At 37.1% G+C, this 27,696-nt stretch overlaps 2 protein-coding genes across 10 annotated transcripts in view; one reads left to right on the top strand and one right to left on the bottom strand.

Annotated features, from left to right (window-relative positions):
- The window catches only part of LOC117687453 (alpha-mannosidase 2x), a 43,221-nt gene extending 24,019 nt beyond the window's left edge, over positions 1 to 19,202 (top strand). Inside the window, exons 15-22 of the mRNA XM_066075510.1 lie at positions 2,888 to 2,984; positions 3,320 to 3,442; positions 7,858 to 7,969; positions 8,100 to 8,236; positions 8,508 to 8,649; positions 9,161 to 9,291; positions 10,609 to 10,911; positions 15,895 to 19,202. Of these exons, the coding sequence (XP_065931582.1) occupies positions 2,888 to 2,984; positions 3,320 to 3,442; positions 7,858 to 7,969; positions 8,100 to 8,236; positions 8,508 to 8,649; positions 9,161 to 9,291; positions 10,609 to 10,911; positions 15,895 to 16,047 (1,198 nt within the window). The 3' untranslated portion in view covers positions 16,048 to 19,202. The remainder of the gene's footprint in view (positions 1 to 2,887; positions 2,985 to 3,319; positions 3,443 to 7,857; positions 7,970 to 8,099; positions 8,237 to 8,507; positions 8,650 to 9,160; positions 9,292 to 10,608; positions 10,912 to 15,894) is intronic.
- Positions 1 to 27,696, bottom strand: part of LOC117687479 (uncharacterized) — a 307,604-nt gene that overhangs the window by 248,667 nt on the left and 31,241 nt on the right. The window lies entirely within an intron of this gene.

The following is a 27,696-nucleotide window of genomic DNA, read 5'->3' as shown; positions in this document are numbered from 1 at the left end:
TCTCTCTCAGTTCATCCGGTTTTTAAACAAAATTAAGATAATGAACCAAAAATGCATGATTTAATTTGTTAATCGGTTTAAGGTTTGTATTTTTTTTTTCAATTTTCATTATTTCTAACTCTAGATCTGCTAGATACATGTTAAAGATGAAAAGACTCTCGACTGCCTTTGTTATATCGGGCAGGATATTACTGCTTTGTTTGTCTAGACATAGTTTTGTTCGTTTGTGTATATCTAATTAGAGTCTATTGTTTGTCCAACTTAAGAAAACCCCTGGAACTAACACAGAATATACAAGATATACACAGCAGTTGTGTCGTGTGCCCAGGTGCATGTTTGTGTATATCTAATTAAAGTCTATTGTTTGTCCAACTTAAGAAAACCCCTGGAACTAACACAGAATATACAAGATATACACAACAGGTGTGTCGTGTGCCCAGGTGCACGTCAGGGTTTCTAAAGGCGTTGAATCTTAGTATGTACGAGTATACGATAAGTCTAGTGAATAAAAGTTAATTTACATTTGTAATTCATTTTCAAAGTATTATTTCCTAGCTCTGGGTTTCATAGATGTTACGTCTACAAATTAACGATACATGTATGTAAGAGTAAAATCTTGAGGCTAATTAATTAATGTACCGTTGATCATAAATAGGGGTTGATTATTTAAATATATGTATAAGGGTAAATATGTCAAATATACCCGGCCTGGCACATCATACAATTGTATGTACAAGTCATTTGCAATTGCCACATGCAGTAAATACGTCACCGGTAATTGGTAATTATGTTTGTTATAGAATTGATAGTTTAAAAATCATGTACATGTACATACAATTACATGTAAATATTTAAACATATTGGAACGGCGCCGCGATCATGAAAACCGGGAAATTGCGGGAAATTGAACAAATACCCTAATAGTATCAATGCATTTAATAAAAGAAATGATTTCATTTTCTTTCTTACATTTTTATAGCTATAAATTAGATGAACGTATATCTACTCGGTTTAAATTTATTAACTAAGAAAGCCTACTATAGTGAACCTAACGGTTTCCATTTAGGTATAATATATTTTTGTTCACTGAAGACCAAGTTCCGTATTTCATTCTAAATACATGCATGCATGTAATTTATAAATTAGATATAATTGATTGTTACAAACTGAATGGTTTGTCAAAATCTTTTCAAGTAAACACATTCAATACAGTGATTCAATATCCACTGATATATAGGATATAAAAACGCTCATAGATATATAAGTTGCCGTGGCGCAGAGGATGTGAGGAGATGCTAGTAAGCTAAGGGTCCCGGGTTCAATTCTCGCCGTGGCCGGTTTTTTTTTTTGTGGTTTTTTTTTTCCTTTTTCTTTCTAGAACAAAAACCGTTTTAATACCTTTTCTTTCATAAAGTTAATACATTTTGTTGGAAATTAAGCACAATATTGAATTAAATTTTTTTTAATGGCTTAAAGGTGGCTTAAAGGTGGCTTAAAGGTAGCTTAAAGGTGGCTTAAATGTGGCTTAAAGAAGTTTGGACATTAAGGACCTATAAGTTGTCCTTAAAGGTGGCTTAAAGGTGGCTTAAAGATAGTCTTTAAGCTGCCTTTAAGCCATCTTTACGCTTTCCTTAAGCCACCTTTAAGCAATACTTATAGCTTAAAGGTAGCTTAAAGGTGGCTTAAAGATCGTCTTTAAGCTACCTTTAAACACCTTTAAGCTATCTTTAAGGAGGACTTAAAGATGGTCATTCATCCTGTGTAATAGTCCAGGGGTAGGGTGAGACCACAATGGGGGAGGAATTTTTACAAAGGAATAAAGAGAGAAAATCTTCTTTTTAAAGACTATTTTGCCAGAAAAGCTTAAACTTGTGTATAGGCATCCTTAGTGTAAATTCAAGTTTGCAAAATCACAGTCCCTTGTGGTAGGGTGGGGCCATGATGGCGGTTTGAATTTTTACAAAGGAATATATAGAGAAAATCTTATATAGGAATAGAGAAAAATCTTCTTACAGGTACAACAACAAAAGAGGCTTGGTATTTACCAAAAAAAAAAGAGGTGGATAAAAATTGGCAGATTTCCATTTCTTTTTTTAGCAAGGTCTACTGTACTTAGTTGTCAAAATATTTTGATACTGTAATGCTAATTAGATCAGAATTAAGGCAATTGTTGCTCAGGTGAGCGATATGGCCCCTGGGCCTCTTGTTTTCTAATTTATTGTTTTTTCTCACTCTCTTTCTTTTTATCTCACTTTCTCTCTCACCTTATCTCTTCCTTGTGTCCCCTCTCTCTCTTGCATCCCCTCTCTCTTTCACCCCCTCTCCCTCTCTCTCTCTTTCTCTTTCTCCCCCTCTCTCTTTCTCTTTCATTCTTAGAAATTGATACTGAGATATGTTTCTTGAGTATGTAGTATGATTATTATCACAAAGACAGAAAGCTAACCCCTTTTTTATCACCAAGTATCAGGTGTAATTTTTTTAAATCTGTTTATTATGTATAGATTCATACTGTCATATTTTGTTTACATCTGATTCTTTCATCTTACTCTTGACTCTCTTAGTCTTTTTTCTACATTTACCTTTTTCTCTTTAAATTATCATTTCTCCTTCTCTCTTTCTTCAATGGTGTAGATAGAAATGTTGCATTACCTGTGCTTTTTCTGATACTGATTGTACCCATGTCTGTCTGTCTGCATGTCTGTCTTCCAGTCTGTCTTCCTGTCTGCCAGCCTTTCTGTCTGTCTGTCTGTCCATCTGTCTGTCTCTGCCTGTCTGTCTGTCATATTTACATATTGAAACTGTCTGTGTCCCTGTCTGTCTGTCTGTCTGTCTGTCAGTCTCTCATATTGACATATTGATATTGACATACTGTTCTCATTTTCTACAGGTCTAAGTTTTCAGTAGAGAAGAAGGAGTCTTCAGAATTCTCAATAGACAACTCTTTCCTGGAGGCGAAATTCTCCGGCTCCACCGGCCTACTTCAGGTAATGTGAATCATTTACCAGTGTTTACCACAGATTCCTAATTAAATGCTAAGAACTAATATTTGCCTAAAATTGCAAGAAACAAGCCTACTGTAGGAAATTATACTTAAAAATTGGTGCTTGTGATTTTATTTTCTTACCTTGAAATAGAAAACAGCGGAGACATTGATTTGAGTACTCGTGTAAAAAAGGAATTTACAGTAGCCAAATGATTTTATATTATCAGATTCCTAATTAAATGCAAAAAACTAATATTTGTCTAAATTGCAACTTTCAGAGTGTTCATGTATCAATGTCTGCAATACTCAGCCTCTTTATTTTTTATATTTTTTTAGAGTGTGACAGTGAAATCCACAGGTGAAAAGCACAGGTCAGAGGTCAGTTTTCACACTTACGGGGCTCGGGGAGGTAAAGAACGAAGCGGGGCGTACCTGTTCCTACCTGATGGAAAGGCCAAGGTAAACATTATTATTAACATTATAAATAATTTATAATGTCATATAATATAACATCTTTCATGTTACTTTGGTTTCATCAATATTCCTTGAATACCAATTTTCAGGGATTTTGTTGCTAAGTTATTCCACAAAATGAAATGTTCATTTAAGTACAATGTCTACTAACATTTTGTATAAATATGATCATTGGCCAAGAGTTTACCTGTTTCTTATTTGCATTGAATTCACCTAGTTGGTGTTATATGTTTGTTGTCTGTGATTGTCTGGTGTTATTTGTTTGTTGTGTGTGATTGTCTGGTGTTATATGTTTGTTGTGTGTGATTGTCTGGTGTTATATGTTTGTTGTGTGTGATTGTCTGGTGTTATATGTTTGTTGTGTGTGATTGTCTGGTGTTATATGTTTGTTGTGTGTGATTGTCTGGTGTTATATGTTTGTTGTCTGTGATTGTCTGGTGTTATATGTTTGTTGTTTGTAATTGTCTGGTGTTGTATGTTTGTTGTTTGTGACTGTCCATTGGTATGTGTTTGTTGTCTGTGATTGTCTGGTGTTATATGTTTGTTGTCTGTGATTGTCTGGTGTTATATGTTTGTTGTATGAGATTGTCTGGTGTTATATGTTTGTTGTATGTGATTGTCAGGTGTTATATGTTTGTTGTTTGTGATTGTCTGGTGTTATATGTTTGTTTTATATGATTGTCTGGTGTTATATGTTTGTTGTCTGTGATTGTCTGGTGTTATATGTTTGTTGTTTGTAATTGTCTGGTGTTGTATGTTTGTTGTTTGTGACTGTCCATTGGTATGTGTTTGTTGTCTGTGATTGTGTGGTGTTATATGTTTGTTGTCTGTGATTGTGTGGTGTTATATGTTTGTTGTATGAGATTGTCTGGTGTTGTATTTTTGTTGTATGTGATTGTCTGGTGTTATATGTTTGTTTTATATGATTGTCTGGTGTTATATGTTTGTTGTTTGTGATTGTCTGGTGTTGTATGTTTGTTGTTTGTAATTGTCTGGTGTTGTATGTTTGTTGTTTGTGACTGTCCATTGGTATGTGTTTGTTGTCTGTGATTGTCTGGTGTTATATGTTTTTTTTCTGTGATTGTCTGGTGTAATATGTTTGTTGTCTGTGATTGTCTGGTGTAATATGTTTGTTGTCTGTGAATGTCAAGTTTTATATGTTTGTTGTCTGTGATTGTAAATTCACCTAGTTGGTGTTATATGTTTGTTGTCTGTGATTGTCTGGTGTTATGTGTTTGTTGTCTGTGATTGTCTCGTGTTATATGTTTGTTGTTTGTGATTGTCTGGTGTTATATGTTTGTTGTCTGTGATTGTCTGGTGTTATATGTTTGTTGTCTGTGGTTGTCTGGTGTTATATGTTTGTTGAGTGTGATTGTCTGGTGTTATATGTTTGTTGTGTGTGATTGTCTGGTGTTATATGTTTGTTGTCTGTGATTGTCTGGTGTTATATGTTTGTTGTTTGAAATTGTCTGGTGTTGTATGTTTATTGTTTGTGACTGTCCATTGGTATGTGTTTGTTGTCTGTGATTGTCTGGTGTTATATGTTTGTTTTATATGATTGTCTGGTGTTATATGTTTGTTGTTTGTGATTATCTGGTGTTGTATGTTTGTTGTTTGTAATTGTCTGGTGTTGTATGTTTGTTGTTTGTGACTGTCCATTGGTATGTGTTTGTTGTCTGTGATTGTCTGGTGTTATATGTTTGTTGTTTGTGATTGTGTGGTGTTATATGTTTGTTGTTTTGAATTGTCCATTGGTATGTGTTTGTTGTCTGTGATTGTCTGGTGTTATATGTTTGTTGTTTGTAATTGTCTGGTGTTGTATGTTTGTGACTGTCCATTGGTATGTGTTTGTTGTGTGTGATTGTGTGGTGTTATATGTTTGTTGTCTGTGATTGTGTGGTGTTATATGTTTGTTGTATGAGATTGTCTGGTGTTGTATGTTTGTTGTCTGTGATTGTCTGGTGTTATATGTTTGTTGTTTGTGATTGTCTGGTGTTATATGTTTGTTTTATATGATTGTCTGGTGTTATATGTTTGTTGTTTGTGATTGTCTGGTGTTGTATTTTTGTTGTTTGTAATTGTCTGGTGTTGTATGTTTGTTGTTTGTGACTGTCCATTGGTATGTGTTTGTTGTCTGTGATTGTCTGGTGTTATATGTTTGTTTTCTGTGATTGTCTGGTGTAATATGTTTGTTGTCTGTGATTGTCTGGTGTAATATGTTTGTTGTCTGTGAATGTCAAGTTTTATATGTTTGTTGTCTGTGATTGTAAATTCACCTAGTTGGTGTTATATGTTTGTTGTCTGTGATTGTCTGGTGTTATGTGTTTGTTGTCTGTGATTGTCTGGTGTTATATGTTTGTTGTGTGTGATTGTCTGGTGTTATGTGTTTGTTGTCTGTGATTGTCTGGTGTTATGTGTTTGTTGTCTGTGATTGTCTCGTGTTATATGTTTGTTGTGTGTGATTGTCTAGTGTTATATTTGTTTTCTGTAATTGTCTGGTGTTATATGTTTGTTGTCTGTGATTGTCTGGTGTTATATGTTTGTTGTCTATGATTGTTTGGTGTTATATGTTTGTTGTGTGTGATTGTCTGGTGTTATATGTTGTCTATGATTGTTTGGTGTTATATGTTTGTTGTGTGTGATTGTCTGGTGTTATATGTTTGTTGTTTGTGATTGTCTGGTGTTATATGTTTGTTGTGTGTGATTGTCTGGTGTTATATGTTTGTTGTGTGTCTGGTGATATATGTTTGTTGTGTGTGATTGTCTGGTGTTATATGTTTGTTGTCTGTGATTGTCTGGTGTAATATGTTTGTTGTCTGTGATTGTCTGGTGTTATATGTTTGTTGTCTGTGATTATCAAGTTTTATATGTTTGTTGTCTGTGATTGTAAATTCACCTAGTTGGTGTTATATGTTTGTTGTCTGTGATTGTCTGGTGTTATGTGTTTGTTGTGTGTGATTGTCTGGTGTTATATGTTTGTTGTGTGTGATTGTCTGGTGTTATATGTTTGTTGTCTATGATTGTTTGGTGTTATGTTTGTTGTGTGAGATTGTCTGGTGTTATATGTTTGTTGTTTGTAATTGTTTGGTGTTATATGTTTGTTGTTTGTGATTGTCTGGTGTTATATGTTTGTTGTTTGTAATTGTCTGGTGTTATATGTTTGTTGTCTTTGATTGTCTGGTGTTATATGTTTGTTGTCTATGATTGTCTGGTGTAATATGTTTGTTGTCTGTGAATGTCAAGTTTTATATGTTTGTTGTCTGTGATTGTAAATTCACCTAGTTGGTGTTATATGTTTGTTGTCTGTGATTGTCTGGTGTTATGTGTTTGTTGTCTGTAATTGTCTGGTGTTATATGTTTGTTGTGTGTGATTGTCTGGTGTTATGTGTTTGTTGTCTGTGATTGTCTGGTGTTATGTGTTTGTTGTCTGTGATTGTCTCGTGTTATATGTTTGTTGTGTGTGATTGTCTAGTGTTATATTTGTTTTCTGTAATTGTCTGGTGTTATATGTTTGTTGTCTGTGATTGTCTGGTGTTATATGTTTGTTGTCTATGATTGTTTGGTGTTATATGTTTGTTGTGTGTGATTGTCTGGTGTCATATGTTTGTTGTTTGTGATTGTCTGGTGTTATATGTTTGTTGTCTGTGGTTGTCTGGTGTAATGTGTTTGTTGTGTGTGATTGTCTGGTGTTATATGTTTGTTGTGTGTGATTGTCTGGTGTTATATGTTGTCTATGATTGTCTGGTGTTATATGTTTGTTGTGTGTGATTGTCTGGTGTTATATGTTTGTTGTTTGTGATTGTCTGGTGTTATATGTTTGTTGTGTGTGATTGTCTGGTGTTATATGTTTGTTGTGTGTCTGGTGATATATGTTTGTTGTGTGTGATTGTCTGGTGTTATATGTTTGTTGTCTGTGATTGTCTGGTGGAATATGTTTGTTGTCTGTGATTGTCTGGTGTAATATGTTTGTTGTCTGTGATTATCAAGTTTTATATGTTTGTTGTCTGTGATTGTAAGTTTACCTAGTTGGTGTTATATGTTTGTTGTCTGTGATTGTCTGGTGTTATGTGTTTGTTGTGTGTGATTGTCTGGTGTTATATGTTTGTTGTGTGTGATTGTCTGGTGTTATATGTTTGTTGTCTATGATTGTTTGGTGTTATATGTTTGTTGTGTGAGATTGTCTGGTGTTATATGTTTGTTGTTTGTAATTGTTTGGTGTTATATGTTTGTTGTTTGTGATTGTCTGGTGTTATATGTTTGTTGTTTGTAATTGTCTGGTGTTATATGTTTGTTGTCTTTGATTGTCTGGTGTTATATGTTTGTTGTCTATGATTGTCTGGTGTTATATGTTTGTTGTCTGTAATTGTCTGGTGTTATATGTTTGTTTTCTGTGATTACAGCCCCTGTCTGTTGGACACCCAGTGATACGGGTTGTGAGAGGACCGGTGGTGTCAGAAGTCTCTGTTTTCATCAACCATGTCCAACACGTGGTCAGACTTTACAATTCTCCAGGTAAGTGACCCACTTCTACAGAAATGACTTTTGCAGTAATTTTTCTCTGTTGAATAAAAGGCTTGTGACCTTTGAATGAGAAAAAATCATCAACATGTAAACATGTTTAGTCAGTTATACATATCTACAGGTGTGGATGGTAAGACAGTAGACATGTTCAATTTGGTGGATATTCAGAACGAGGTCAATCTGGAACTAGCAGTGAAGATCTCCACGGATGTCCAGAACTCAGAGAGGGAATTCTTCACCGACCTCAACGGATTCCAGGTACGGGGAACTCAGCACATTTCAAAACCACTAACAAAGTCATCATCTTGTTCTTCTGATAAACGAAGAAAAGTGACGACTTGCATTGATATATGCGCATGCTTAAGATAAGAGTACAGCTTCAAGAGTAAGAATTAGGCAAAATCTATTTTCATAATTCTAGCCCTTTTTTAGATCAAAGATGAATTTAGAATTGGTCCTCTTTTGTATTATGTTTGATTACATATGATAAAACACAATTTTGGTGTAATTTAATGCTGTTTGGTTACAGATGATAAAACACAAGGTGTTTGACAAGCTTCCAATACAGGCCAATGTTTATCCATTGCCAGCAATGGCATTCATTGAGGACGACAAAACTCGCTTCAGCGTCCTGACGGCTCAATCTCTGGGCGTGGCCAGTCTAAAAACAGGTGTGTACAAAAGTCGTATCTAATACAGGTGTGTTCAAAAGTCTTACCTAATACAGGTGTGTTCAAGCGTCTTATCTAATACATGTGTGTACAAACGTCTTATGTAATACAGGTGTGTACAAACGTCTTACCTAATACAGGTGGGTACAAACGTCTTACATAATACAGGTGTGTACAAACGTCTTACCTAATACAGGTGGGTACAAACGTCTTACATAATACAGGTGTGTACAAACGTCTTACCTAATACAGGTGTTTACAATGAATGGTCAGTAAATCAGGTCCTACTCAAAAGTAGCAATTAATACAGGTTTCTTTAATTTACTAGTAAGCTTAAGAGATATATGTGTACAAAAGTTGCTCCTTATACAGTTCTATTCTTAAAACACGCTTAATACAGGAGAAACAAATCAAGAAATACAAAATGAAAATTGAATACAAGGTAAAGTGTCTCTGAGTAAAAGGTGTTATATTGAGTCCATTGTATGATACATGTGTAATGCTATAACAGGTGAGATCCAGGTGATGTTGGACCGCACACTGAACCAGGACGACATGAGGGGCCTAGGTCAGGGGGTTAGGGACAACAAAGTGACCCCAAACAGGTTCAGGCTGCTGTTTGAGAGGAGAAGCACACCGCCAGTAAGTGTATCTAGTGTAGCACATCTCCTCTAAGTGTATCTACTGTAGCACATCTCCTCTAAGTGTATCAACTGTAGCACATCTCCTCTAAGTGTATCTAGTGTAGCACATCTCCTCTAAGTGTATCTAGTGTAGCACATCTAAGTGTATCTAGTGTAGCACATCTCCTCTAAGTGTATCTAGTGTAGCACATCTCCTCTAAGTGTATCTACTGTAGCACATCTCCTCTAAGTTTCTCTACTGTAGCACATCTCCTCTAAGTGTATCTAGTGTAGCACATCTCCTCTAAGTGTATCTAGTGTAGCACATCTCCTCTAAGTGTATCTACTGTAACACATCTCCTCTAAGTGTATATAGTGTAGCACATCTCCTCTAAGTGTATCAAGTGTAGCACATCTCCTCTAAATGTATCTAGTGTAGCACATCTCCTCTAAGTGTATCTACTGTAGCACATCTCCTCTAAGTGTATCTAGTGTAGCACATCTCCTTTAAGTGTATCTAGTGTAGCACATCTCCTCTAAGTGTATCTAGTGTAGCACATCTCCTCTTAAGTGTATCTAGTGTAGCACATCTCCTCTAAGTGTATCTACTGTAGCACATCTCCTCTAAGTGTATCTAGTGTAGCACATCTCCTCTAAGTGTAACTTGTGTAGCACATCACCTCTAAGTGTATTTACTGTAGCACATCTCTAAGTGTATCTAGTGTAGCACATCTCCTCTAAGTGTATCTAGTGTAGCACATCTCCTCTAAGTGTCTTGTGTAGCACATCTCCTCTAAGTGTATCTAGTGTAGCACATCTCCTCTAAGTTTCTCTACTGTAGCACATCTCCTCTAAGTGTATCTACTGTAGCACATCTCCTCTAAGTGTATCTAGTGTAGCACATCTCCTCTAAGTGTATCTAGTGTAGCACATCTCCTCTAAGTCTCTCGCGTAGTATACATCTTGTAAGTAGGTAGTATAGCACTACCCTGTAAATGTCTCTAGTGATTTTCATTCCGTTTGACTTTATTTCAGGTTATAAAATTGACGAAACAATAAATTACACTTATAACAAAAAAAACCGGTCCGTCCCTGGCACTTCGTTATTCCGTATAATTGTATACTCTGTATCTTTATACTTCGTTATACTTTCAATGTCATTGCCCTTGACTTTGTTATAGGTGTCCTTCACTGTATTCTGTTATTGTAGATTGAATATACGTATTTTATGTATATCTGTATACTATGCATTTGTATACTGTTCACATGTATATTTGTTTTCTGTATATTTGCATACCTTGCATTTGTACAATCTATATATGTATCTTTTCTCTAGATTAAAGCCAAGTTATCAGGATTTCCTTCTATGTTTGCTCATGTGGCATATCTACACTTAGTTCATAAAATCCAAAAGATTCCACAAAAAAGCTCAATAGAAGTACCACCATTACTGTCCGAGAATTCCTTCTTGTCAGTGCCACTTCCGTGTGATGTGCACTTGTTGAACTTGAGATCTCTACAGAAGAGCTATGACGGGGACATCAAAAGGGGAGACGACTCCGCCCTGCTGCTTCACAGGTTGGGGGTTGACTGTGGGATACCAAGCTCAGGGTTACAGTGTAAAGACACACAGGGCAAGGTCAGTAGTCACAGAGATCAGGGTTACAGTGTAAAGACACACAGGGCAAGGTCAATAGTCACAGAGATCAGTGTTACAGTGTGAAGACACACAGGGCAAGGTCAGTAGTCACAGAGATCATGGTTACAGTGTAAAGACACACAGGGCAAGGTCAGTAGTCACAGAGATCAGGGTTACAGTGTAAAGACACACAGGGCAAGGTCAGTAGTCACAGAGATCATGGTTACATTGTAAAAACACACAGGACAAGGTCAGTAGTCACAGAGATCAGGATTACAGGGTAAAGACACACAGGACAAGGTCAGTAGTGACAGGGATTAGGGTTACAGTGTAAAGACAGAAAGGACAAGGTCAGTAGTCACAGAGATCAAGGTTACAGTGTAAAGACACACAGGGCAAGGTCAGTAGTCACAGAGATCAGCGTTACAGGGTAAAGACACACAGGACAAGGTCAGTAGTCACAGAGATCAAGGTTACAGTGTAAAGACACACAGTGCAAGGTCAGTTGCCACAGAGACCAGGGTTACAGTGTAAAGACACACAGGACAAGTTCAGTAGTCACAGAGATTAGGGTCACAGTGTAAAGACATACAGGGCAAGGTCAGTAGTCACAGAGATCAGAGTTACAGAGTAAACACACACAGGACAAGGTCAGTAGTCACAGAGATTAGGGTCACAGTGTAAAGACATACAGGGTAAGGTCAGTAGTCACAGAAATCAGAGTTACAGAGTAAAGACACACATGACAAGGTCAGTAGTCACAGAGATCAAGGTTACAGTGTAAAGACACACAGTGCAAGGTCAGTAGTCACAGAGACCAGGGTTACAGTGTAAAGACACACAAAACAAGGTCAGTAATCACAGAGACCAGAGTTACAGTGTAAAGACACACATGGCAAGGTCAGTAGTCACAGAGATCAGGGTTACAGTGTAAAGACACACATGGCAAGGTCAGTAGTCACAGAGACCAGGGTTACAGTGTAAAGTCACACAAGACAAGGTCAGTAGTCACAGAGACCAGAGTTACAGTGTAAAGACACACATGGCAAGGTCAGTAGTCACAGAGATCAGGGTTACAGTGTAAAGACACACAGGGCAAGGCCAGTAGTCTCTGAGACTAGGGTTAGAGTGTAAAGACACACAGGGCAAGGTCAGTAGTCACAGAGACCAGGGTTACATTGTAAAGACACACAGGGCAAGGTCAGTAGTCACAGAAATCAGAGTTACAGTGTAAAGACACACAGGACAAGGTCAGTAGTCACAGAGATCAGGATTACAGTGTAAAGACACACAGGACAAGGTCAGTAGGCACAGAGACCAGGGTTACATTGTAAAGACACACAGGGCAAGGTCAGTAGTCACAGAGATCAGGATTACAGGGTAAAGACACACAGGACAAGGTCAGTAGTCACTGAGATCAGGATTACAGTGTAAAGACACACAGGACAAGGTCAGTAGTCACAGAGACCAGGGTTACATTGTAAAGACATACAGGGCAAGGTCAGTAGTCACAGAGATCAGGATTACAGGGTAAAGACACACAGGACAAGGGCAGTAGTCACAGGGATCAAGGTTACAGGGTAAAGACACACAGGACAAGGTCAGTAGTCACAGAAATCAGAGTTACAGTGTAAAGACACACAGGGCAAGGTCAGTAGTAACAGAGATCAGAGTTATAGTGTAAAGACACACAGGGCAAGGTCAGTAGTCACAGAGATCAGGATTACAGGGTAAAGACACACAGGACAAGGTCAGTAGTCACAGAGATCAGGGTTACAGTATAAAGACACACAGGACAAGGTCAGTAGTCACAGAGATCAGGGTTACAGTGTAAAGACACACAGGACAAGGTCAGTAGTCACTGAGATCAGGGTTACAGTGTTAAGACACACAGGGCAAGGTCAGTAGTCACAGAGATCAGGATTACAGTATAAAGACACACAGGACAAGGTCAGTAGTCACAGAGATCAGGATTACAGGGTAAAGACACTCAGGACAAGGTCAGTAGTCACAGAGACCAGGGTTACTGGGTAAAGACGCACAGGACAAGGTCAGTAGTCACAGAGACCAGGTTTACAGTGTTAAGACACACAGGACAAGGTCAGTAGTAACAGAGATCAGGGTTACAATGCTAAGACACACAGGACAAGGTCAGTAGTCACAGAGACCAGGGTTACAGTGTAAAGACACACAGGGCAAGGTCAGTAGTCATAGAGATCAGAGTTACAGTGTAAAGACACACAGGGCAAGGTCAGTAGTCATAGAGACCAGGGTTACAGTGTAAAGACACACAGGGCAAGGTCAGTAGTCACAGAGATCAGGATTACAGTATAAAGACACACAGGACAAGGTCAGTAGTCACAGGGATCAGAGTAACAGTGAAAAGACACACAGGGCAAGGTCAGTAGTCACGGAGATCAGGATTATAGTATAAAGACACACAGGGCAAGGTCAGTAGTCGCAGGGATCAGGGTTACAGTGTAAGGACACACAGGGCAAGGTCAGAAGACACAGAGGCTAGGATTACAGTGTAAAAACAAATAGGGCAAGGTCAAAAGATCAGGATTACAGTGTAAAGATACACAGAGCAAGGTCAGTAGTCATAGAGATCAGAGTTACAGTGTAAAGACACACAGGGCAAGGTCAGTAGTCATAGAGACCAGGGTTACAGTGTAAAGACACACAGGGCAAGGTCAGTAGTCACAGAGATCAGGATTACAGTATAAAGACACACAGGACAAGGTCAGTAGTCACAGGGATCAGAGTAACAGTGAAAAGACACACAGGGCAAGGTCAGTAGTCACGGAGATCAGGATTATAGTATAAAGACACACAGGGCAAGGTCAGTAGTCGCAGGGATCAGGGTTACAGTGTAAGGACACACAGGGCAAGGTCAGTAGTAACAGAGATCAGAGTTACAGTGTAAAGACACACAGGGCAAGGTCAGTAGTCACAGAGATCAGAATTACAGGGTAAAGACACACAGGACAAGGTCAGTAGTCACAGAGATCAGGGTTACAGTATAAAGACACACAGGACAAGGTCAGTAGTCACAGAGATCAGGGTTACAGTGTAAAGACACACAGGACATGGTCAGTAGTCACTGAGATCAGGGTTACAGTGTTAAGACACACAGGGCAAGGTCAGTAGTCACAGAGATCAGGATTACAGTATAAAGACACACAGGACAAGGTCAGTAGTCACAGAGATCAGGATTACAGGGTAAAGACACTCAGGACAAGGTCAGTAGTCACAGAGACCAGGGTTACAGGGTAAAGACACACAGGACAAGGTCAGTAGTCACAGAGACCAGGGTTACAGTGTTAAGACACACAGGACAAGGTCAGTAGTCACAGAGATCAGGGTTGCAATGTTAAGACACACAGGACAAGGTCAGTAGTCACAGAGACAAGGGTTACAGTGTAAAGACACACAGGGCAAGGTCAGTAGTCATAGAGATCAGAGTTACAGTGTAAAGACACACAGGGCAAGGTCAGTAGTCATAGAGACCAGGGTTACAGTGTAAAGACACACAGGGCAAGGTCAGTAGTCACAGAGATCAGGATTACAGTATAAAGACACACAGGACAAGGTCAGTAGTCACAGGGATCAGAGTAACAGTGAAAAGACACACAGGGCAAGGTCAGTAGTCACGGAGATCAGGATTATAGTATAAAGACACACAGGGCAAGGTCAGTAGTCGCAGGGATCAGGGTTACAGTGTAAGGACACACAGGGCAAGGTCAGAAGACACAGAGGCTAGGATTACAGTGTAAAAACAAATAGGGCGAGGTCAATAGATCAGGATTACAGTGTAAAGATACACAGGGCAAGGTCAATAGATCAGGATTACAGTGTAAAGACACACAGCGCAAGGTCAATAGATCAGGATTACAGTGTAAAGACACACAGGGCAAGGTCAGTAGTCGCATGGATCAGGATTACAGTGTAAAGACACACATGGCAAGGTCAGAAGACACACAGGCTAGGATTACAGTGTAGAGACACACAGGGCAAGGTCAGTAGTCACAGAGATCAGGGTTACAGTGTAAAGACACACAGGGCAAGGTCAGTAGTCACAGAGATCAGGGTTACAGTGTAAAGACACACATGGCAAGGTCAATAGTCACAGAAATAAGCTGCCCGTCAAAGTTTAGATATTTGAAAGCATTTGGAAAGAGTTCAGGGAGTTAATAGAGAAACCATCACTGGCTCATGATGGAGTTATCTTCCTTTGCTTGCTCATATGTAGTAATATAAATCATTGAATATAATGTAATTAAGAAGTTGTATGATCAAAAGAGTTATGCAAGTAATTTAACATTTGAAATAAAAACAGTTTTTGAACTTTCAAAGTATAGAAGTAGACATTTTGATAGTAAAGTAATAATTAGCTACCCAAAGTCACTGGTAAGCAGTATATTTAAAATGATTTTGGTATAAATACCGGATTGTGATTTCATCCATTAAAGGTTGAATATGCAAAAGTTGGAATAGGAGATGTGAGTTGATAGCTTTTAAAGCTGTTTTTGTATTGTTTAAATGCTTACAGGAGAGTTTCTGTTTGCCCCTGGGGCTGGGGGATAGGAGGCTGTTGTTGTTGGTTTGTTTTTATAAACACGCATACTAGCCACCTTGTTTTAGTTAATCTATGAAACCATATACTGGTCCACATAAAACCTATCTTGAAAGTTAACAAATATGGGAATAGTATTGTCTATTAGCATGATTAGTGTATTAAACCTTTTCAATATTAGGTCATGCACTCTATTATGATCTTCAAGTTTTTCATGAAAATTATAGGTTTCATAGTTCTTTTAGGCAGAGAAGTCGTCATTATTACAATATTATATGTACTTTATTTTATAGAGGTTCGGCAATACGAAAGGATTTTTAAAATTTTACTTTTAATTTTTTATAGATTTTGTTTCCCTTGTACTAAATAATGATTGTAATAATGTATATATGCTTAATTCTTCACAGGTAAAATTACGTGATCTATTCAATGATGCTCTGGGTGTGAAAGAAATTCAAAGAACGTCCTTGACCTTGCTCCACGACAAAGGACCCACTTCTCTTGACAGTGATTTGACCTTGAGCCCTATGGAAATATACAGTTTTAAGGTCAAATGGTGAATATGTGAATGTTTCTACTGATACTTAAATTAAGTTCAGGATAATTTGTGCGGTAGGTACTAGAGTGAGACCAAAGGATTAATGTAGTACATGATATAAGTGGCCATGATGTGTGGCTTGTATATGTGACGGAGAGAACGAAATGTTAAAGACAAACCAACTATAATTGTTTATTCAATACTGTGAGGTAATCATTGTTTGAGGGGATCCTTTGTCAGTGGATCTTGGAAATCACCATTTATTACAAGTTTGCATTTGTGTAATTTTGTTTTGTTACCACAGTGATTAACTCAGACTGCAATATAACAAGTTACCCGTGTATTGTCAAACAATTTAAACAATAATTGTATTAATTGTTGGTTTGATTATTTTAATCCATGTTCATATCAAATATATTTTACAATTTTAAAGATTTATTCCCCTTTTTAGCTCACCTGGGCTGAAAGCTCAAGTGAGCTTTTCTAATCACTTTTTTGTCCTGCTTGCATCTATCCGTCTGTCTGTCTCTCTGTCTGTCTCTCCGTCTTTAAATTTTTTACATTTTCGACTTCTTTTCCATAACCACTGGCCCAATTTCAACACAATTTGGCACAAAGCATACTTAGGTGAAGGGGATTCAAGGTGTTTTTTTTTTAAGTGAAGGGTCACGTCATCTTTAAAAGGGAAATTTCTAAGAATTATAAACACTTGGTTTGAATTTTCAAAAAATCTTCTCAAATACCATTGACCAGAAAAGCTGTATTTTGCATGGAAGCATTCTCAGGTAGGGTAGATATAGGTTTGTTCAATTCATGATCCTAAGGGGGTACAATGGGGCCACAATTGGGGTTGAATTTTTACAAAGGAATTTATAGAGAAAAACATTTAAAAATCTTTTTATCAAGAACCAATTGATCAGAAAAACTGTAACTTGTTTGGAAGCATCCTCAGATACTGTAAATTGAAGTTTGTTCAAACCATGATCCTAAGGGGTACTATGGGGCCGCAATTGGGGGTCAAATTTTTACAAAGGAATATATAAAGAAAAACATTCAAAAATCTTTTTATCAAGAACCAATTGATCAGAAAAACCGTAACTTGTTTGGAAGCATCCTCAGGTAGTGTAAATTGAAGTTTGTTCAAACCATGATCCTAAGGGCTACAATGGGGCTGCAATTGGGAGTCAAATTATAGATAGGAATATATAGAGAAAATAATTAAAAATCTTCTCAGAACCAATTGGCCAGAAAATATGTAACTTGTGTGGAAGAATCCTCGGAGGGGAGGGGTGTAAATTCCAGTTTGTAGAAAACATGATCCCCGGGGGTATGGTGGGGACACAGTTGGGGGTCGAATTTTTACATAGGAATATATAGAGAAACAAATTTGAAAATCTTCTCAGAACCAATTGGCCAGAAAATCTGTACCTTGTGTGGAAGAATCCTCGGAGGGGAGGGGTGTAAATTCCAGTTTGTAGAAAACATGATCCCCGGGGGTATGGTGGGGACACAGTTGGGGGTCGAATTTTTAGATAGGAATATATAGAGAAAACAATTTAAAAATCTTCTCAGAACCAATTGGCCAGAAAATCTGTTCCTTGTGTGGAAGCATCATCAGGTATTGTAGATTGAAGTTTGTTCAAACCATGATCCCCGGTGGTACGGGGGGGGGGGTTGAATTTTTGCATGGGAATAAATAGAGAAAATATGTCAATATTCGTTGTCCTGATATTTTCGATACTTCATTAAGTTGATTTTATTATATCTAGTGTTGCTCAGGTGAGCGATGTGGCCCATGGGCCTCTTGTTATTCATAAATATTTAAGTAATTGATGAATAAATAAAAGCATTCATTAATATCAGGATAGAATATATTGTTATATAAACAAAATGACTTAGATAATACAGGGAACTGTGCAATATCTCTTAGTAAATTAGCCAGAGAAGTGGACTGACAACATTCCTGTCAAAGGTGGAATAACACACCTGAAATAGGTCACTCAAGTTAACTGTAAGTTATATGATTATGAAAGATAAAATGATATATAAACTGTAAACATGTCAAATTTATAAACGAAAAATTTGCAGTTTGGGGATAAAAAAAATAATATCTAAAAAATTCAATTCAGTAAGTAACAACAAAAGCCCCTGCGGGATTCCAACTCGGGATGTACGGTTCACAAGCCATATACTTTATCCACTCTGTCCACTGGAGTAAGTTGCCGTTGACGAAGTTCTATTTAATAAAACTAAATGTCGTTTTGCTCAGAGGTCAGCCATTTTGTGATGATGTGTTATTCCACCTTAGGATAAAGCTATAACTAATATCATAGCACAGATAATTTTGATTAATTGTCTCCTAGATTAGTTGATATAGTTTATTAGCCAGGGAAGTGAAATGGAAACATTTCTGTTTAAAATATAACTTAGTACTATAGCAGATATAAGTTTTGACCCATTGTCTCCTTGATTAAGTTAACTAAACGTTTAACTTGTTTAATTAATTTTGTATCCAAATATCCAACAATGTTGACTTTACTATGAATGTGTTGACCATTACATCAACTTTTAACATGTTTTTTTTTTCTTTCATATTGATATTTATTGTTATGACAGTTGTTGATGATTACTAAATGTACCTGGTAATTAAAATTAAGATATATAATGAAATTTAACAGTTGTCTGTGTTGACTTTAACTGAACACTTATCATGGTTTCTCGTGTTCTTACTTATATTCGTGTTTTTAAAAACTTTTTATCAATATCAAATATACACAATACTTCATTTAAGTTACTATAGTATTTCATGCAAGCTTATAAATCATGATCACATCATATTGATAAACATGTGCATACTCAAATGTTTTTCATTAAATTATTTTTTTTCATTTTGGATGGATTGTTAAAGTAAGTTATATACTTATACAACAAGTTGTTATATGTATGTAATGATTGTATAAAGAAATGTACACCTATACCACTGATATATGTTGAGAGAAAGAAAGAGATGTAATAGGTTTTATATAGTATATGTAGTAAGGAAGAACATAATGGTAAATTTATATGTACTAGCTAATTTATATTGAGGGAGAAAGGGAGCGAATGTGTACGTTATTTTATTCGATAATTACATCTTGTAATATATCATTTCAAGAAAATAAAAACCTTAATATATCAGGGCTTTTATCCTTTAAATTTACGTATCTTGACTTCACATCCCTGTATTGACGTATGTGAAGTATCTTCTTTATGTAGATAACACAAGAATATTCCCACAGTGTTATAATACTTGAGTAATTTTGATATATTTGTTGGGCGCCAATGTAATAGACTAGCACTAGCTAGTAGGTTAATCCATTAGCTCAGTCGGTAGAGCTTTGGTTTTTAAACTGAAGGATCCCGAGTTCGAGCCTAGTTGTGGTCCTTCCTCCTCTTCTATTACATTGGCACCCAACAAAATGACCCACGTGGAGAGGTTTATAGAATCTCGTGTGAGATATCTCAAAAAAAGGGGGAATAATGTAATAGCGTGCATATAAAGGCTCAGTACTGGCGCGCTCCTACAAGCACAAGCTAGTGGGTTTGTGGTCTTTCCTCTTCTATGATACATCAACGCCATATTGAAGATCCCGGCGTCACTACATCTAACATAGAAGATAAGGGATAACATATCCAAGAAAGCAACACTATATCATCGATTTTATCAGTTTTTACAAAAATACCCCTGTTTTCTAAATTCTAAGTTGTCATAGCACGATCTGCAGTCTGTGGTTTGCGCATGTGCGGTGATATAACCGCATGACACAGGAAAACGTTCCACAATAATTGAGGAATTTTGAAATATGTGCCTGGATTTCAGTCTGTTTTGCTATATCTTTCATTGGATATTGCTTACCAGTGAACTGAGTGAAGTAGGTATATCGTTTTTGCCCAAAACGGGATTCTGAAAATCATTTCGTCCAATGTATCGTGTTCGTGTGAATTGAAAACCTGGATGCGGTGAAGCATGAAAATTGCTATCAGCGTGATACATAGGGAGTGTTGTGATAAACACATAAGGTGCGTGATTGAATGTAACGGTAGATGCGTTAAAGTGTGTGATTGAATGTAACGGAAGCGTGTTACGGTATATGTGTTAAAGTGTGTGATTGCATGTAACGGTATATGTGTTCAAATGTGTGATTGAATGTAAGGAAAGATGCAATAAAGTGTGTGATTAAATGAAACATTGTGTGTGGTAAAGTGTGTGATTGTGTGTAACGGTATATGTGATAAAATGTGTGATTGTGTCTAACGGAAGATGTGATAAAGTGTGTGATTGCGTGCAACGGTTTATCTGTTAAGGTGTATGTATATGCGTTTAAGTGAGTAACTGTGTGTAACAGAATGCGTTAGAGTGCGGCGTGATTGCAAGAAACGGTATGTTCAATTACCTGAATGCTTGGAACAGATGTTAAAGTACCTGGTTGTGTGTAATAATGTATGCGTTAAAGCGGCTGGTTTTTATTTTGTTAAACTGTATGATTTCGTGAAACGGAATTTGTGTTAAAATGTGTGATTGTGTGTGACAATACGTGTGCATTAAAGTGCGTGATTGTGTAACTGTATATATATACAAGAATAGAATTCCTTGGTTCCTTGCCGTTTAAGCAGTATACTAGTATCGACCAAGGCTGTTTAGGAACTTGACCAAAGCTGTAGTGGTATAAACATTTGGTATAAATTTTATGAAAATCCGTCAAAATTTGTAGGCATTAGAGCGCTTACAAGGTCAATTTTTGGATAAAACGGAGTCATTATTGTGGTCAAAGTCCCATAACTCCAACAAAAAGTATCGACCAATGCTGATTTTCTAAATTGACCAAGGTATTAGTGGTATAAACATTTGGTATAAATTTTATAAAAATCCGTCAAAATTTGTAGGCATGAGAGCGCTTACAAAAAAGTGTGACGGACGGAAGCACGGACGCACGGACACACGGACGGACGCCCGGCATTTCTATGTCCCCGCTCCACGTTGCAGCGGGGGACAATAAAAGTACCTGATTGGGTGCAACAGTTCATGTGTTAAAGTGTGTGAATGCGTGTAATGGTATATGTGTTAAAGTGTTTGATTGTGTGTAACGGTATATGCATAAAAGTACCTGATTGTGTGCAACAGTTATTGTGTTAAAGCGTAATGTTATATGTAGTAAAGTACCTGGTTTTGTGTGATAGTATATGTAGTTAAGTGTTTGATTGCGTGTAATGGTATGTGAGTTAAAGTGATTGCCAGTATCAGTATTTTAGTTAAATTGTGTGATTGTGTGTAAACGTATGTGTGCTGAGTCTGTATGAAACGGTATGTGTGATTGCATGTAGTGGAATAATATTATGCGTTTAAGTGTGTGATTGCATGTGTTTCAAGTGTGTAATTGCGTGTAATGGTATATGTGTTAAAGTGCTTGATTGCAACAAACGGTTATGAGCCAAGTGTGCGATTGCGTGTAACGGTATATACGGTTTAAGTGTTTCATTGTGTGTAACTGTGTGTGCATTACAGTATGTTTATGCGTTTAAGTGATTGATTGTATGTACCGGTAGATGTGTTAAAGTATGTGGTTGCGTGTAGAAGTGTATGCGTAAACTGCATGATTGCGTGTGACGGTATATGCGGTTAAAGTGCATAATTTTATGTAACGTTTCATGTATATGCGATTATATTGCACAATTGCAGAGTAACAGTTTAAACGTAAAAGTTCCTCATTCCATGTAACATTATATTTGTTATTTTATAAAAAGTGCCTGTTTGGAAGGGTAACAGTTTAAATTGACACCCCGAGAAAACCATGGTCAATTGTCACGAAGCGGAGGTTGACAATGGTTTCCAAGGGGTGTCAAATTCAACTGTTTTCATCCAAACAGGCACTATTTCATTATACTGAATGTCTTCATTTAAAAGAAAACTCAGTGGCTTTTATGTAGAAATGACGTGAATTCTACGTCAAACCGTACGAGTATATTTTACACGCATGTAACAATTCGTTGTGTTACCCGTTGTCAGGTCTGTTGCTAATGCTGAGTGTAAAAGAACGGATTGTCAACTGCGTCTTGACTAATTAGATTTCAGTATTTAACATGAAAGGCAACGGGTAACACAACGAATTGTTACATGTGCGTAAATTATGCGCGTACGGTTTGCTGTAGCATTCACTTCATTTCTATATAAAAGCATCATTTTTTTTAATTAAGACATTCAGTATTAATAAAATAGTGCCTGTTTGGGAGAGTAACTGTTAAATCTCGTCGGTTGACAATAGTTGTATCGAGGTGTCAATATCAACAGTTACCCTCCCAAACAGGCGATATTTATATAATAGTAAAGTTTATATAACATAATTTATTGCGCGATCATGTTACAATTATGGATTAATCTTCAGCTTAGGACAGATATATTATCAAAATAACAGTTTTTATAATAATACCCAGAATTAAACCTATCAGTCAAAATGAAACAACTTTGAGTACTTGGATGGAAAATTTATTTTGTAATTTGTTGTTGACTAGTCTCTATTAACATCTAACTATAGTGAATCCAAAAGGAGATTGGTTTGTCAGTTATTTGGTTCGCCCCAATGAATAATTGTCTTGTTCTTGTACATGAAGTTACTGTATCATATTCTTTTTTTTGTACCAAATATTACAGTACTGTCTTACTAAGGAAAAAGACGAAACTATGATAAATATCACATTTATTGAGTTCTATCTATAGCTTGCTTCAACTCACCAAAAACCATATGTATATTAGTATTATGTATTTCATAGTAAGCGCAAATACAAAGAAACAAATTTATTTTTGAAACAAAAAATCAGAACTTAGTTACAATATTTTTCAAAAACTATTTACATACACACAAGTTTTCTATTTACCTGACCAATATAAAGAAATGTTCTAAATCCACCAATAATGTACAAATTAAGAGCATTTTTAACAATCTAATATATTTACTGATATTCAATTAGCTTTCATAGAAAAACATGTCAGGGGTAAACAACCAGTTCTATCTAAAAAATATTTCAAAAAGGGGAATAACTCTTTATTCTTTTGTAATTAAAGAACTCTCAAACTTGAGTTACAGTGTAAAGACACACAGGGCAAAGTCAGTAGTCATAGAGATAATGGTTACAGTGTAAAGACACACAGGGCAAGGTCAGTAGTCACAGAGATCAGGGTTACAGTGTAAAGACACACAGGGCAAGGTCAGTAGTCAAAGAGATCAGGATTACAGTGTAAAGACACACAGGGCAAGGTCAGTAGTCACAAAGATCAGGGTTACAGTGTAAAGACACACAGGGCAAGGTCAGTAGTCACAGAGATCAGGATTACAGTGTAAAGACACAAAGGACAAGGTCAGTAGTCACAGAGATCAGGATTACAGTGTAAAGACACACAGGACAAGGTCAGTAGTCACAGAGATCAGGATTACAGTGTAAAGAAACACAGGACAAGGTCAGTAGTCACAGAGATCAGGATTACATTGTAAAGACACACAGGACAAGGTCAGTAGTCACAGAGATCAGGGTTACATTATAAAGACACAAAGGACAAGGTCAGTAGTCACAGAGATCAGGATTACATTGTAAAGACACACAGGACAAGGTCAGTAGTCACAGAGATCAGGGTTACATTGTAAAGACACACAGGACATGGTCAGTAGTCACAGAGATCAGGGTTACAGTGTAAAGACACACAGGGCGAGGTCAGTAGTCACAGAGACCACGGTTTCAGTGTAAAGACACACAGGGCAAGGTCAGTAGTCACAGAGATCAGGATTACAGTGTAAAGACACACAGGGCAAGGTCAGTAGTCACATAGATCAGGGTTACAGTGTAAAGACACACAGAACAAGGTCAGTAGTCACAGAGATCAGGGTTACAATGTAAAGACACAAGGGCAGTAGTCACAGAGATCAGGGTTACAGTGTAAAGACACAAAGGACAAGACAAGGTCAGTAGTCACAGAGATCAGTGTTACAGTGTAAAGACACACAGGGCAAGGTCAGTAGTCACCAAGATCAGGATTACAGTGTAAAGACACAAAGGACAAGGTCAGTAGTCATAGAGATCAGGGTTACAGTGTAAAGACACACAGGGCAAGGTCAGTAGTCACCAAGATCAGGATTACAGTGTAAAGACACACAGGACAAGGTCAGTAGTCATAGAGATCAGGGTTACAGTGTAAAGACACACAGGACAAGGTCAGTAGTCACAGGGATCAGGGTTTCAGTGTAAAGACACAAAGGACAAGGTCAGTAGTCACAGAGATCAGGATTACAGTGTAAAGACACAAGGTCAGTAGTCACAGAGATCAGGATTACAGTGTAAAGACACACAGGGCAAGGTCAGTAGTCACATAGATCAGGGTTACAGTGTAAAGACACACAGAACAAGGTCAGTAGTCACAGAGATCATGGTTACAATGTAAAGACACAAGGGCAGTAGTCACAGAGATCAGTGTTACAGTGTAAAGACACAAAGGACAAGGTCAGTAGACACGAAGATCAGGGTTACAGTGTAACAACACACAGGGCAAGGTCAGTAGTAATAGAGATCAGGATTACAGTGTAAAGACACAAAAGGCAAGGTCAGTAGTCACAGAGATCAGGGTTACAGTGTAAAGACACAGGACAAGGTCAGTAGTCAAAGAGATCAGGATTACAGTGTAAAGACACACAGGACAAGGTCAGTAGTCACAGAGATCAGTGTTACAGTGTAAAGACACACAGGGCAAGGTCAGTAGTCACCAAGATCAGGATTACAGTGTAAAGACACAAAGGACAAGGTCAGTAGTCATAGAGATCAGGGTTACAGTGTAAAGACACACATGACAATGTCAGTAGTCACAGGGATCAGGGTTTCAGTGTAAAGACACAAAGGACAAGGTCAGTAGTCATAGAGATCAGGATTACAGTGTAAAGACACAAGGTCAGTAGTCACAGAGATCAGGGTTACAGCGTAAAGACACACAGGGCAATGTCAGTAGTCACAGAGATCAAGGTTACAGTGTTAAGACACACAGGACAAGGTCAGTAGTCACAGAGATCAGGATTACAGTGTTAAGACACACAGGGCAAGGTCAGTAGTCACTGAGATCAGGGTTACAGTGTAAAGACACACAGGCCAAGGTCAGTAGTCACAGGGATCAGGGTTACAGTGTAAAGACACACAGGACAAGGTCAGTAGTCATAGCGATCAGGGTTACAGTGTAAAGACACACAGGGCAAGGTCAGTAGTCATAGAGATCAGGGTTACAGTGTAAAGACACACAAGGCAAGGTCAGTAGTCATACAAATCAGCTGCCCATCAAAGTTAGAATATTTGAAAGCATTTGGAAAGAGTTCAGGGAGTTAGCGGAGATACCTTCACTGGCTTCTTCATGATGGAGTTATCTTTCTTTGCTTGTTCATATGTAGTAATATAAATCATAGAATATAACGTAATTAAGAAGTTGTATGATCAAAAGAGTTATGCAAGTATTTTAACATTTGAAATAAAAACAGTTTTTGAACTTTCAAAGTAAAGAAATATACATTTTGATAGTAAAGTAATAATTAGCTCACCAAAGCCACTGGTAAGCAGTACATTTAAAATGATTTTGGTATAAATACCGGCTGGTGATTTTAGCCATTAAGGTCAGACGACACGTTCCTCAATTCTAGATAACTTTTTCCAGGAATATGTTAATGGTTTACTACTACTTTGACAAGCCTTATTGCAAAAAATTAGGGTACCTTACCAGGCATTTCTGCAAAATACTAGAGTATGCAATTTCGTATATAATCTTCTTGAAAATACACTTGAACAGCTGAAATGAAAATAAATACATGTACGCCATAGCGAAATTCACTACATTAGAATTATATTTCAGCCGGGGCGGGGCTTTGAACTCACGACCTCTAGAACCTATACCCTTCTGACAGTGAGCGGCCACGGTTCTAACCACTCGAGCACCTAGACACATTACCATATCTAAGTACATTTTGATCATTTTTAAAGTAATAATAAAATTAATATTCTTTATTGGAACTCTTTATTACTAGGGGATACAAAAAAGATTTTCAAGGAACGTGTCGTCTGACCATAACGGTTGACTATGCAAAAGTTGGAATAGGAGATGTGAGTTGATAGCTTTTAAAGCTGTTTTTGTATTGTTTAAATGCTTACAGGAGAGTTTCTGTTTGTCCCTGGGGTTGGGGGATAGGAGGCTGTTGTTGTTGGTTTGTTTTTTAAAACATGCATACTAGCCACCTTGTTTCAGTTAATCTATGAAACCATATGCTGGTCCACATAAAACCTATCTTGAAAGTTAACAAATATGGGAGTAGTATTGTCTATTAGCATGATTAGTGTATAAAACCTTTTCAATAGGTCATGCACTCTATTATGATCTTCAAGTTTTTCATGAAAATTATAGGTTTCATAACTCCTTTAGGCAGAGAAGTCATTATTACAATATTATATGTACTTTATTTTATAGAGGTTCGGCAATACGATAGAATTTTTAAAATTTTACTTTTAATTTTTTATAGATTTTTTTCCCTTGTACTAAATAATGATTGTAATAATGTATATATGCTTAATTCTTCACAGGTAAAATTACGTGATCTATTCAATGATGCTCTGGGTGTGAAAGAAATTCAAAGAACGTCCTTGACCTTGCTCCGCGACAAAGGTCCCACTTCTCTTGACAGTGATTTGACCTTGAGCCCTATGGAAATATACAGTTTTAAGGTCAAATGGTGAATATGTGAATTTTTCTACTGATACTTAAATCAAGTTCAGGATAATTCGTGCGGTAGGTACCAGAGTGGAACCAAATGGACGCATGGTTGATGTAGGGCATGATATAAGTGGCCTTGGTGTGTGACATTTATATGTAACGGAGAAAACGAAATGTTAAAGACAAACCAAATATAATTGTTTACTTTGAGGTAATCATTGTTTTAGGGATCGTTTGTCTGTAGACCTTGGAAGTCACCGTTTATTACAATTTTACATTTGTGTGATTTTGTTTTGTTACCACAGTGATTATCTTAGACTGCAATATAACAAGTTACCCGTGTATTGTCAAACAATTTAAACAATAATTGTATTGTTGGTTTGATTATTTTAATCCATGTTCATATCAAATATATTTTACAATTTTAAAGATTTATTCCCCTTTTTAGCTCACCTGAGCTGAAAGCTCAAGTGAGCTTTTCTGATCACTTTTTTGTCCTGCTTGCATCTATCCGTCTGTCTGTCTCTCTGTCTGTCTCTCCGTCTTTAAATTTTTTACATTTTCGACTTCTTCTCCAGAACCACTGGCCCAATTTCAACACAATTTGGCACAAAGCATCCTTAGGTGAAGGGGATTCATTTTTTTTAAGTGAAGGGTCACGCTATCTTTAAAAGGGAGAATACTATAGCATTGAATGACTTATTTTTGACGTCGTCGTGTCAATAACTGCCGTCAGGTGAGCAGACAAATTGAATAACGCGCGTTAGCGCGATATGATAATTTGTCTGCTCACCTGACGGCAGTTATTGACACGACGACGGCAAAAATAAATCATTTAATGCTTATATTTACATTCCCTTACTGATGAAATCAATTGTTTACTTAAATAAATCGATATAAAGTGCAGATCAC

This window comes from Magallana gigas, chromosome 1, assembly GCF_963853765.1.
Source record: "Magallana gigas chromosome 1, xbMagGiga1.1, whole genome shotgun sequence".
NCBI classification, from domain to species: Eukaryota; Metazoa; Mollusca; class Bivalvia; order Ostreida; family Ostreidae; genus Magallana; species Magallana gigas.
This window is presented reverse-complemented; position numbering and strand designations above follow the sequence as displayed.